The sequence below is a fragment of the Mytilus edulis genome, chromosome 6 (genome assembly GCF_963676685.1).
Source record: "Mytilus edulis chromosome 6, xbMytEdul2.2, whole genome shotgun sequence".
Classification (NCBI taxonomy): domain Eukaryota; kingdom Metazoa; phylum Mollusca; class Bivalvia; order Mytilida; family Mytilidae; genus Mytilus; species Mytilus edulis.
Window position 1 is genome coordinate 59,675,466 of NC_092349.1, and position 13,726 is coordinate 59,689,191.

General features: G+C 31.4%; 1 protein-coding gene across 3 annotated transcripts in view; it reads right to left on the bottom strand.

Moving 5' to 3' along the window:
• Positions 1 to 621: 621 nt before the first annotated feature.
• Positions 622 to 13,726, bottom strand: part of LOC139527997 (uncharacterized) — a 51,720-nt gene continuing 38,615 nt past the window's right edge. For 2 of the 3 annotated variants that reach the window (XM_071323761.1, XM_071323759.1), the window contains 9 exons: positions 13,204 to 13,449; positions 11,960 to 12,137; positions 11,192 to 11,357; positions 10,167 to 10,450; positions 7,333 to 7,414; positions 6,545 to 6,578; positions 4,977 to 5,042; positions 4,344 to 4,436; positions 1,402 to 2,540 (listed from right to left, as the gene is read on the bottom strand). In XM_071323761.1, the coding sequence (XP_071179862.1) occupies positions 2,478 to 2,540; positions 4,344 to 4,436; positions 4,977 to 5,042; positions 6,545 to 6,578; positions 7,333 to 7,414; positions 10,167 to 10,450; positions 11,192 to 11,357; positions 11,960 to 12,137; positions 13,204 to 13,449 (1,212 nt within the window). In that variant the 3' untranslated portion in view covers positions 1,402 to 2,477. Of the gene's footprint in view, positions 1,369 to 1,401; positions 2,541 to 4,343; positions 4,437 to 4,976; positions 5,043 to 6,544; positions 6,579 to 7,332; positions 7,415 to 10,166; positions 10,451 to 11,191; positions 11,358 to 11,959; positions 12,138 to 13,203; positions 13,450 to 13,726 lie in introns of those variants that run through there. The other variant, XM_071323760.1, reaches the window with a different exon arrangement.

A 13,726-nucleotide genomic window follows, 5' to 3' on the forward strand; every position in this document is an offset into this window, starting at 1 on the left:
AATTGCCGAACTTCACGGGATGTTTTACATTGCTTCTGGGATTGTCCTGGCTGTTTCTGAACGGTTTCAAGTGATTGCAATTTTATTAATTGTAAATTGTGATAATGCTAATCCAGATGTTGGTAAATCAAACTTTATCTTTTTTAGGTTCAAGAAAGCGGTAAAGATGTTCTTGATTTCTTCTGTAATTACCTCGTCTCGTCTGTCCCACAAGTTACTTCTTATATAAGGTTGAAAAATGTTCATGTTATGTCACATAAAAAAGAGATTTAAACAGCTCTTCCGTTCACTGATGACATTACAGTTTTTTGTGAAGTTAATCAAAACAGCTGAGCCACATTTTGCCAATGGATGGGAAAAATTGTAGATATCCACGTGCGATCAAGCAACCGTACAAGCAGCTACGTAACTAGTATCAGAAAACATCAGCACGTGACGAAACAATAAACAGCTAAAAAAATCTGTTTAACTTTTCTGTTGCTTAATTTTAGCTCAAATGTGAGTTAATTTATTACCGTTTAACAGCACATAATTATAGAATGTTTAAAAAAAATCTTGCAATATTAATAGCAATAACAGTTTATTAAGCAAGACATACACAATATTTAAAGTACATCTGTTGATAATGGCAAACAAATCCAACATTTACCAACATCTCTGTAAATATTATTCGCTTCATCCTTATCAACTTGGGGTTCGTGTTGCTTAGTCTTAAGTTTTCTATGTAGTGTCTTGTGTACTATTATTCTAATGTTTGGTTTTTTTTTCTTTTTTGACTATGGTGTTTTATTTTCGATCTATGAGTTTGACTGTCCCTTTGGTATCTTTCGCCCCTCTTTTATTTGACATTTTTTAGCTTTGAACAAATACAGTTTGTACATTTATGTTAACTAATGTGTACATGTATATAACAAGTAAATGAAGAACAAAAAATACTCCTAGCTGGATGGATACTCAAATACTCCAGTAGTCGATGACATCCTTATGATAAAAATACATTAAAGAAATATGTATCGAGATCAAATTATTTTAAACAAAACTTTATAAATCGATGAGAATTCACAATTCCTCTACACTACAGTAACACACAAAAACAAACAAAAACAAATCAAAACTAAACTAAACATAGCCGCCTCCTCCCCCGCCACCTTTTCCAATAAAGCAACTAAGATAATTTAAAAAAAAAAACCAGTTTATTGTACAAGAATCATTAAATGTAAGACTCATGTTTTAAAATGAAAACCCATTACATATATAAATGCATACATATTATACATATAAATTGATCACATATAACGTAACATAATGTCTGAACAACTTTGTTCTTATTTCTTCTTTGTCATTATCTCTTCTTAAAGACTTCTTGATCTACAGCAACAAAGTTTTCATTATCATCATTACTATTGTTATATTATAGAACTATTTGACATTTTTTTTAACTTCCATAGAAAGAAAACTTTGTAGATTAGTACTCTCAGCAGGGTCACGCTGTTCAAATCACTTTTTAGAAATAGTGTTGTCCTTCACGAATATGACGCTGTATTCGAAGCAAAGACTGATACAATCAAGTGTTTGCGTTTTATTTAGATGACATTTCTGTATTCATGTCTTTCGGTTTTGCTAAAGTGTTTTGTCTGTGTGCATTTGTGTGTTCCACTCTTGCATATGATGCGGCTCTGTACTTATTCATCCCATCATTGTGTTATTGTGTCATGGTAAATGTTTGTTTATATATCTGTTATATTTTATAGTGATTGAGGTAATAACACAACGTTGGCTGCAGAATCTTATTATTAATGAGGGGATGATTGGCTATCAAGGTTTTTATATAATATTTTGGAATTCAATTTAAAACAAAAAAAAAACTTTTTTCGCCAGTTTACCTAAACATACTAACTGAAATCTTATTAAAAATAATTAACATCTATCTTATCCGAAATTTAAGCTGAAATTTTAAAATTCACCTCGAATTTCTTACCTTAAAACATTAAAGTATTTAAAATGCTGATTCCATTTCGCGTTTTGATTTGATAATCACCATTTTGTCCGTAGGATTGCCATAACCTTATTAACATTCATGCTTTTTTTCTTATAAAGGCTTTCTTGAAGATTTAAATATCAGATATATAATACAAACCTCTTACTGATTTTAACTGATTTTATTCATTTAAGAAGTTTGAATCTAGAAATCCTAGTTAGAGAAATCAACTATCAAAACACGCATTTAAAGCTACCAATTAAAGTCCATATAAAACGATACATAAAAAGAAATAACTTAAAACATTTATAATATTAACGACTGAACACCATTTGTAATGTAAAGAACCTTAGACCTAATCCATATAATATATATCTTTCGGCCTGTGATGTTTATGATTAACGGCTGAATCAACGAATGTAACACGATGTATGGAGTGTAGTATATGTATAGCACATATGCTCGGTTCATTATCATGAACGATATCAGTGTCTTACTTTTACAATTGAGTTGATGCAGGCTGGCCTTCTTGTTCACTGTTGTGCTTGAACTGTGCCTTTATCTGTAGCAATACATTGATGTCTTTCATAAAGAATATTTTAGAAACAATCATAATTTTAAAGTCGCTATTAATATTAATATTATATGAAATATCGGGTGGTGATAATAAATGTAAATGACAAGCGTCAATTGGATAAGTAGCTTGTGTGTGTTTACCCTTGAAAAAGAAATATCAATAAGGGTATTGCAGATTTTGATATATGTCAATTTAAAAAAAAGAGATAAATACATGAATTTTAATTTATAAATGGTGGTTACTTCTCAACAATTTGAAAATGAAATATAAAGAAATACGGTTCTCTTTTTAAACTTTCAAAATGACCGATGTTATCGACACGTGACTGTTTGTAATTTAAAGATAGTACAATGCGTCAATCATTACAAGGAAATGTTAAGTTTTTTCGTAAGTGTATTCCATGATAACTTTCTGTCTATATATGTAACATTGCTTATGTCAGTGTGATGTCAGACAATTGTGCAAATCTTAGTGCATCTGTTTACGGAGTATATATCTCCCAAATGATACGATATTCCCGGGCTTGTATGTCCTATCATGATTTCCTTGATAGAGGGTTGCTGCTCACAAGGACGCTATTAAACCAGGAGTTATAAATGGTGAAGTTGAAATCATCCCTCCGTAAATTTTACGGACGCCATCACGAGTTGGTTGACCCTTTGGAATTACCGTTTCACATATGATATAGGATATGTTCCTCATGTCGTAAGTACAACCCCTACCCTTTCCATGAATTTGACCTACCGAATAAGACTATTTACCGGGGTGGAAATAACATAAGCAACACGACGGGCGCCACATATTAAACATGATCTACTAACCCATCAGGATCACCTGAGATCACCCCCATTTTTCGTTGAGAAACATATTGCTAAGTCGTTGGTTTTCTATGTTCTATGTTTCTATGTAGTGTCCTGTGTCTATTTGTCTTTTTCATTTTAAGCTATGGCGTTGTCAGTTTAGTTTCGGTCTATGAGCTTGATTGTCTCTTTGGTATCTTTGGCTCCTCTTTTAGGGGATATGTACATGTTTGTTACAAGAATGTTTTAGATGGCAAGTTTATTATTGCTGTTTTTCAAGAATTCATGAAATTTGAAAGTGGAATAAAGTTGAATAAAGTCGATTTGATAATACAGTTTAACATTGTTCATAGGATTTATCAAATAGTGCCGATTTTACTTCGAAGTTTCTTGATAACTTAGTGGAAGATATTGTGGCAGAAAATGTTTGTCATAGAGACAAAATAAACAACTATACGTCACCGCACGGCCTTCAACAACGAACAAATCCCATACCACATAGTCAGTTATAAAAGTCCCAAAATGACAAATGTAAAATAGATCTTATCCTAGAATTGAAAGTTAATATGCACCACAATTTTTTTCAAATGTCAAAATATAGGGCTGTGCGGCATATTTTCAACGTTTATATGCCCTGAACTTCTCAGAGTTTAAACTAACCCTTATTTTCTTAAATACCCCTACCTCGAATGAAAGGTTTCCACAGACTTCAATGTAAACAATACATGCAATATGCACATGTTTATTTACTGGTAACATTCCCAAGTTATGTCTCTGTGAGATGGAACACAGAGAGCATAACTGGGAACCAGTATGTAAACAAAATTAATTTTCTATGAATATTCAAGATCTCCCCAAAAGAGGCGTGTTTTCAGAAACAGCTGTATTTACAAAGTGCAACCTATATTAAAAATACTCCGGTTATATTAATAACAAATGCTTGACTAATGTTATAATTTGTATGAGTGCTTGCAAGAAAATAACAAACCATAGATTTTATCTCTTTCAAATTGTCGTGGTTTATCTTCAACATCTCATTTTTGATCGTCTTCAACATGTCTTCTTTCATCGTCTTGAACATCTTTTCATAAAAACAAATGCAATTACTTTTTAATTAAACATATGAAAGTACATGTAGTTCTCTTAATGTGCAAATATCAAATAACAAGCTTACATGTCTTCAATAACAAAGTAAAACATACAATTAAAAGCATCGTAACAACTTTCTTTATTTTTTATAGGTTAGACCGTTGGTTTTCCCGTTTGAATGGTTCTACGCTAGAATGTTCGGTGTGAGCCAAGGCTCCGTGCTAGAGATCGTACCCTGATCTATAATTATTTACATTTATAAATTGTGACTTGGATAGAGAGTTGTCTCATTTGCACTAATACCACAAGTTCCTATATCTATATACCATAGTTGTCTGTTTTATAGTTGAGAGAAACAATAATTTCCAACACTAAATTGTTGTTCTTGTATTTTTTCATTTGTTTTGGATGGAATGATCTTAAATACTTCATTGAATAATTAAAGAAATGAATGTATAATTTGAAACCAATTACACCAATAAACTGAATAAAAAAACAAACTTAATAATATCTTTTAATTTCTTATTGTTACCTCGTCACTTCTTTTATGCTGGTCCTTAAGCTCTCTGTTCATAACGTCTATCTGATTTTGAAGTTTCTACGAGAGAAATATAAAAATTGTTAAAGAGTCTGGGTACATCAATATTGAATTTTTAACTGAGATAAGGTAAATAACTTATTATGTTAGACACTGAATAAAGGCAACAGTAGTATACCGCTGTTCAAAATTCACAAAACGTTAGAGAAAAAAACAAATCCGGGTTACAAACTAAAACTGAGGGAAACGTATCAAATATGAGAGAACTACAACACAACAGAGACACAACACCGAAACGTAACACACAGAGAAACGAACTATAATGTAGCAATGGCCATTTTCCTGACACTTGGTACAAGACATTTTATGAAAAAGTGGTGGGTTGAACCTGGTTTTGTAGCATGCCAAACCTCCTGCTTTAATGGCAGTGTTAATTATAACAACTGAGAAGTTAATACCTATACATTGTATGTGTAATACGATATGATCAATCTAATGTTTGTATCAATTATTACACCAGGGTTTTCGATATCACAAACTGGGCAAAATATTTACTAAATTTTATCACCGGCATAAGGAAATAATTCGTAAATATAACTCAACATGCAGACATCTTATACGTTCAGGTATTTCACATCAAGTCTTTTATGGTAATATTGTTTACAAAGCACAAAAATATCAGTATTCACCTCAAAAGCTAACAAAACCTTTAAACAGACTTATTAAGAAGGAATATAGCTACGATACTGTTGTCAGGTCATTAAAGATTGCATATGTTGGCTTTAATATTGATTCACTTATAGGGTCTTTGCATCGGATCTAAACACATTATTATTTTTTTTTAAACAGTTATTGGCATGACACGGGTTATGTTCTTCTCATATATTTTATGATAGTATGATACTAAACCCGTAACGGGAGGGATTGTGCCTGATATTCATATGATGCCTTTGGCTGTTGTCTGCTCTATGGTCGGTTTGTTGTCGCTTTGACACATTCTCCATTTCCTTTCTCAATTTTATTTTCATATTTTGCTTGCGAGCAATAACCAGGGGGATTTCCTAACATATTTTCCATGCATGTAACTCGATATAATATGTTTGTATTACAACATATACAAAGATTTCGTAAAGTTACACCACTAACCTAGAAAACGTCATATGTATTTAAATGTATGTCATAATTTGTTTTCAATCAAAATAACTCGTTTTTTGTCTAAAGAGATTAATCAGTGCAAAATTGTCAACCTCATCATTGATGTCAAATTGGGTTGATTATATCTGATCTTTTATTCTATTTCACAAAACTGTTAATGGTTGATAACAATGTTTCTCTCAGCAATGTTTTGTTAACTAAGGCACACACATAGTTTATGTAACCTGTTGGAATTTGAACTTTCAGTCTTTATTGTTTTATGTTGTGTTTTCAATATTATTGTTGTTTTTGGTGTGTTGTCGTTATCTTCTTTCGACATGTAGCTGTGAGTTTTTTTTCGACTTAAGAGTTTAAATGTCCCCGTTGTATCTTTTGTCTATCTTTTTGATTTAATATCAAATTCTTACCGTTATTTTATCCTCTTCTGTGATCTCAATTTTCCTATTATAACCAAACACAAACAAAATTTAGTTTATTCGTTTCATGATACGACTTATAAGAAACAAGCCATATAAAAAAACATGACATATTTATAAACCACATGATAATGATGATAGTTATTAAGATTATAATAATAAATATAATTCTACTTTCCCGACTATCAAACGCAAACGAGCAGTTTATTCAGGTATAAAAATGCGGTTTTTGCTTAAAACATAGCTCCATCATCAAGAATACAGCGTTATAATGACAGTTAAGTCTCGCGAAATACGGAATTGACTCACACTTTAGACTATTTAACTCGTACGAGCTTTTACAAATATACAGAGTACCATGGTCGTTGAAAAAAATATTTTAGAATTAAGTTAATAGTAAAACAGATTTTCAAAGATTCTACATTCAATACAAAACGTAATTTTTATTCAATTACACTGCTAGCTTTTACTATACACGAAAATTGCATACAACTAAAAGTCTATTACCCCTTTGACCTAGCAGCTCCGTTTGCATACAGCTAAAAGTGTATTACCCCTTTGACCTAGCAGCTCAGATTGCATTACAACTGAAAGTGTATCACTCTTTGACCTGGCAGCTCAGATAGCATACAACTAAATGTGTATTACCCTTTTGACCTTAAAGCTCCAATTCTCTATGCACTGCTAACTTTTACGATACAGCAAGATTGCATACAACTTAAAGTTTATTATCCCTTTGACCTAGCAGCTCAGATAGCATACAACTAAAAGTTAATTACCCCTTTGACCTAGCAGCTCCAATTCTCTCCGCTTCTTCTGTAGACTTCAGTTTCAGATCATAGTCTGCGTTGTACAAAAACACTAAGATAAAAGAAAAGGAAATTCTATATTTTACTTAATGTACAACATGGTTTGGAGTTTAAGGTTAATGTCAATGTTTGACGTTATCAAATTATACTCCTGGTACCTTTGATAACTATTTAATGGTGTATAATTACTCTGCTACGTTCCGTTGTTGTTTTTGTTTGTGTTTTTCTACTTTATGTCGATCTGATGATTTTACTTTATGTCGATCTGATTTTAGCTCTTTTTAACTGATTACAAGTGTGTGCTTATGTGTGCTTAAACAAAACTATACCAGTTTATGAGAAGGTTTGAGTATTGCAAAACATGTTTAACCATGCCACATTGTGTATGTGTCTGTCACAAGTCAGAAGCCTGAAGTTTATCGTTGGTTCATGTCTCTCATATTTGTTTTTCGTTAATTATTTTGTTATGGATTCGGTGGTTGGTTTTCTCAATTGTTTAGATTCATATTTTTCATGTTTGTGCCTTTCATACGTTATGGGTTTTATCTTTGTGTACCATGCCATGATTTTGATTTATACGTTTGACCATAACATGAATTCACCATGAAAATAAAAGTAATATCGCAAAAAACTGAACACCGCGGAAAATTCAAAACGAAGTCCATAATCTAACGGCAGAATCTACGGATAAAACACACCAAACGAATGGGAAACAACTGTCATATTCCTGACTTTGTACAGGCATTTTCAAATGTATAAAACGGTTGTTTTTCATCTATCGAAATAAAGGCAGTAGTATACCGATGTTCAAAACTCAGAAATCGACAGGAAAAAAACAAATCCGGGTCCAAAACCAAAACCGAGGGAAACGCATTACATATAGGAGAATGACAACACAACATTAAAATGTAACACACAGAAACGAACTAAGCATAAAACACATCAAACGAATGGGAAACAACTGTCATATTCCTGACTTTGTACAGGCATTTTCAAATGTAGAAAACGGTTGTTTTCATCTATCGAAATAAAGGCAGTAGTATAACGATGTTCAAAACTCAGAAATCGACAGGAAAAAAACAAATCCGGGTCACAAACCAAAACCGAGGGAAACGCATTACATATAGGAGAATGACAACACAACATTAAAATGTAACACACACAGAAACGAACTAAGCATTAGACAAAATCCGATGAGAATAACAAAGTTAACATCAAAACTAAATACATAAATTTGGGATAGAAAAGTACCGTGACACGTCTTATAATAATATGAGTTCACACTCAAATATAAGAGGAAACAAAAGACACAAATGAAACACAACGTTTAAATGTAATATACATAGAAACGAACTATGATATAACAATGACCATATTCCTGACTTGGTACAGGACATTTTTTAAAGAAAAAAATGGTGGATGGAATATAGTTTTGTGGCATACCAAACCTCCCTCTTTTATGGCCATGTTAAATATAACATTAAAATCACAACACAACATTACAGGACTAATACAAAAAAATAGGAGAACACCATTAACAAAGAAACACACGAATAATAGCTACCAAAAGGCACCAGGTTTAAAATTTAATACGTCAGAAGTGCGTTTTGTCCACACAAGACTTACTAGTGACGCCTAGATACAAAAGTTTGAAAGACAAAACAAGAACAAAATTGAACAGCATCGAGGACAAAAATTCAAAAAAGTTGTGCCAAAAAACGGCAAGGGTTTTCTGTTAGGTACTAAAACATCCTTATCATTTATAATAATTTATACTTCTGCAAGCAGTAAATTTTATAAAATGACTATATAAAAGATATACATGATAAAACTGAAGTATTAAATAATTACAGAAAACAACCGGATACATAACATAACCTGACAAATTCCAACACAAAAAATAGACACACCCGAATAAGTCAAGGCCTCAACGCAAAGTGACGTCACATTTGAATTTGTAAAAAAGGACCAAAAAAAATAACGTCACATTTGAATTTGTAAAACAGCACACCAAAAATGAAAAATGACGTCACATTTGAATTAATAAAACTATCAGTCAAAACACATAGGGGAAACTGTTTGATTAGTGAGAAAATTAATTCCTCTTCCCAAAAATCTCTTACCCCTGTTATCTATCATAACATATTGGATACTTATTGTTAACTTTATATACAAATATAAAGTAGTCAAATACATAAAATCTATGAATTTATATTTATGAAACGAAAAAGGCAAATCTTTTCTCTAATTTCTTTAAATTTAATTATTTTTTTTAAATTTGACTATATGGCCATCGGATTTCAAACTGAAGTAATATATGAATAATACTAAAAATAAAAGAAATGCATTACTCTGTTATAATATTTAAACAAAACGTAATTATATATTTTTTTTCAATATCTGTATACGTTATTTTTGTTGAAGTCCTGTCATGTTAAGTTGTCATTTTAGTGTTATGCTTACCTTTGCCATGAAAACGGAAGGTTTGTCTAGTCACAAAAAAAAGTTCTACTTAACATTTTTTTTCAAAAAATGTGTTGTGTCAAGTCATGAAATGACAATCGTTATCTTATAGTTCGTTTCTGTTTGTGTTGCATTGTCGTTTGGTACTTTTGTTGCACTTTAGTATTTCTGTTGGTTCGTTGTTTTTCTCTTATATTTGATGTGTCGATCAGTTTTAGTTTGTAACCCGGATTTGTTTTCTCTCAATAGATGTATGACTTTCAAACAGCGGTATACTAACATTGCCTTTATTTATAAGGTATGAAGATATATAATCTTAATGTTATCGGAATTCATTTTACCTCGTACAAACATTGGATTTTCCTTCCACTTGTCCCTTTCACTGTCATAAGAATTTAAACTGTCATGTTGATCTTCGTGTTCAATTTTATTCAATCTTCGATCTTTTATTTTGAAGCAACAATATTGAGTTAACCAAACGAGGACGTGGACAATACCAAAAGGTAACATAAGAAGCTTCAAATGTATCGGGAAAATTGTCTCTATGCTGTACTCTTCAAGGAAATCAGTCTGAATCTGTGACCAATGGAATTTACATTCATCATTCACTTTTTTATATGTATCACTGAAATTATTTGTGTAGTATCAGCATCACACTATATACACATAATTTGCAACAAGATGTTCACATATATTCATTTCATATTTAAAAAGAGTTACAGATGTAAAACTACCAAATCATAGTACGTCACATCCAGTTGCTAACCAAGAAAAGGTCGAAATAAAATATTCCCCGGACTTTAGGAAATTAATTCTACATAACATTGCAGTAAATCATTTCTGGGTCATAAACATATATATCTTATTGTTTTAAAAACCCATTATTTTTTCATTGGGTGTTTCTATATAATATTTCTGAATTACGAGGTAAGTTCTAAAATTTATACACGGGTGAAAAGGTGGTGGCAATTTGATTGGTTAACTTCTAATGACGGGTATTTTGTCTTATAGAATGAATTATTATGTGAAATTGTGTCTATAGTACTGGACAGGGAAAACATGTCAAGTATTTCTATATTTGAAATAAAGATAAATTCTGGACAATTTTTTGGAAAGTTAAAATTTAACAAAGACTAATAGTGGAAAATAAATTGTGGTTTTGCACGTACATAGTTCATTAAAGTTAACATGGCTGTTACTTTAGTTGGAAAAAATAGTATTTGTAACATTCATTCAGTGAGTTAAACATGTAACCGCTGATATCATGTTTTAAATAAATATGCTACTAAACTGCTGGTTTTGTTCTAATCAACAAATACAATACCAATGGATCATAACTGTCAATATCACCTGTTTAAAATCTTACCTGTAGATTGCTATGAGCAAATTCAGAAGTATAATCACTGCAATCAATCCATAGAGGGCTTTTAAATATGGTGAAATGTGTATTCCCAAATGCGTAGGACATCTATCCCTTTTCACTGTATGGTTACGACTAGTGTAAATGGTTTCATCGTCAGTACAATCAGAGACTAACAAATAATTAAGATAGAATTAAAGTAATATTCCCTGGCTCTTTTTTTACTAAAAAAAAAAGCAAACAGATCATTGCCATTTCATTATGAATCTAAAATTTATGTATATGTTAAACGAAAATTCTGTGATAAATACATGAATGTATGACAATTAAATAGGCAAATCTCTATGTATTATTCTATAAGTTCAACGTAATTTTCTTTCTTTAGTGTGTAATGTTGCATATCATATCAACATCTAAGACAAAACTAATAATTTTACATAAATTTGATTCTGATTTTTCGTATTTTAACGCCACATTGAACCAGCGTTTTGTGCTATTTCGGCTAGTTCAAATTTTATGGAAAAAGCCATAAATTCCCGGAGAAATTCACCGACCTTCGACAGAAAATATTGATAATCCTAGTCAATCAATATTGGAGTCGAAAGCATTCACAATATTTTTATATATTTCTTAATCTCGAAAAATAAAGATATGTAAGGTAAACCCTGGTATCAAGCTAAACTGGTGTATTCGACAGATTGTCAAAAATATGTTCGACCGCAATCAATGGGGTTTGAATAACGAACGTATCTTAAATGAGAAAAAATAACCCACGTGTTTCGCTGTCTATTAACCCAACTTCTCCAAAAAGCGTCCAATAACCATTCTGCATTACTTTCTCTATCTCTTGCCAACTAAGTTCAGAGTTTGGATAGAGCAAAGAATGATAAGATACATTGTAGCTCATCATGATAACTGTTAAGATAACGAGAAAGACAAACGTGTCCTTGAACTGCAAAAAAGAGAAAAAGTTTATGAATTAAACGGAAAAAAATGTATAAAAATGTTCTTATGACAAAATGTATGATATACAGTACTTCATAATATTTATATATTAAGTTTTGTATCTTAATTTCTGTATGCATATTGTTGATTTAAATAATGAAACCTTTAAACAAGAAAAAAGGACTATTCATATTGTAAAACAGATATTTATCTTTACATATTGATATCAACTGGAGATACAACCTGAAGGAAGCTGTATAATTGAATCGGTGTAGCTGTGTTATCTTAATTATAAGTATAACACATGTTCATATATAAAACAAATATTGACTGTTTCTATTTTTGGTCGTTTTTTTACAGGGTTTCCTTTAAGTCTTCTCCTGAGTTAACATATCACTTTTGCATCGTCCGTCTCTCCTTTTGTAGACTCTATAAACAAATGTCCTATATTGCGTAGAAATCTACCATGTCTGCTTACATGAATCAATTTCAAAAATTAGTTTCTCGCCGAATACATGTACATTCATCATGTTCATAATGTTACCGTTGCTAGGTTCAAACCAAAGCTTGTAATAAAACAACTGTTTCGATGTCTTACTGTGTTGAGCGCAACTGACAACCGTGCATTTAAGGCAAAATACGGGTATTTCGCTGTCATCAAAACTTATCACAGATACAAGTTTATATAATTTGGTGCCGCAGACAAGTGGTTCGTCTGCCGAAGACTCACAAGGGGCGCCGCGGTCAAATTCAAAAGTTTCAAATGTATCAAACATAACGACGTTCAAGGCGTTTAACTACTGAACATTCTTAAAATTTGTGCGGCTTTGATAATCTATACATATGATTTGAATAATCTGTTGAATCGAATATTGCAAGATTGAATTAACTGTAAATTTACAAAAAAAGGAACATATATATTTCAAGTCAGCACAAAAGTGCTTATATCTGGGCAAGTTTATTGCAATTAATCAGCATTTTATTAAATGAAAAAATTGTCAAATTATGATGAAGTGTCTTTTTTGGGGGAGTTCAGTTGTTTTAATTCCGTCAATATGTTAAATTATTCTTACCATTTTCTGAATTATAACAAGTTTTGGTCCAAGATATTCAGATATACTAAACATGTTTAATATGCGAATGCTAAGTAGAATGAAAGTTAAAACCAATAATATTTTTGTCGAGTCTTCATATGTAACATCTTTTCCCAATTTTAGAAACATTCCACTTGCGTACACAAACATCAGTGTCCAATCTAGGAGGTTCCATACATTACACACATACCGTTTAAATCTATGTCTTATAGCTGAAACAATTGCCTTTGGAAAGAAAATCGTTAACTTAAAACTAAATCAATAATTCAAGTTTAAATGAATAAAATTATATGCAATTGAAATAACGATTTCTTTTACTATCAACATTGATGTTGCTATTTTGATTACTATGACTGTGTATGTCTTACTTAAAAACATGTCCGAAGCCTTACATTCATTTGACAGTAATCGTGTTTTCCCAATCGGGATTTCACTTCATTTCATTGGTAGGGATAACGCAGAAACTATCCATTCTTCGATTTATTAGACTGAAATACAAAAA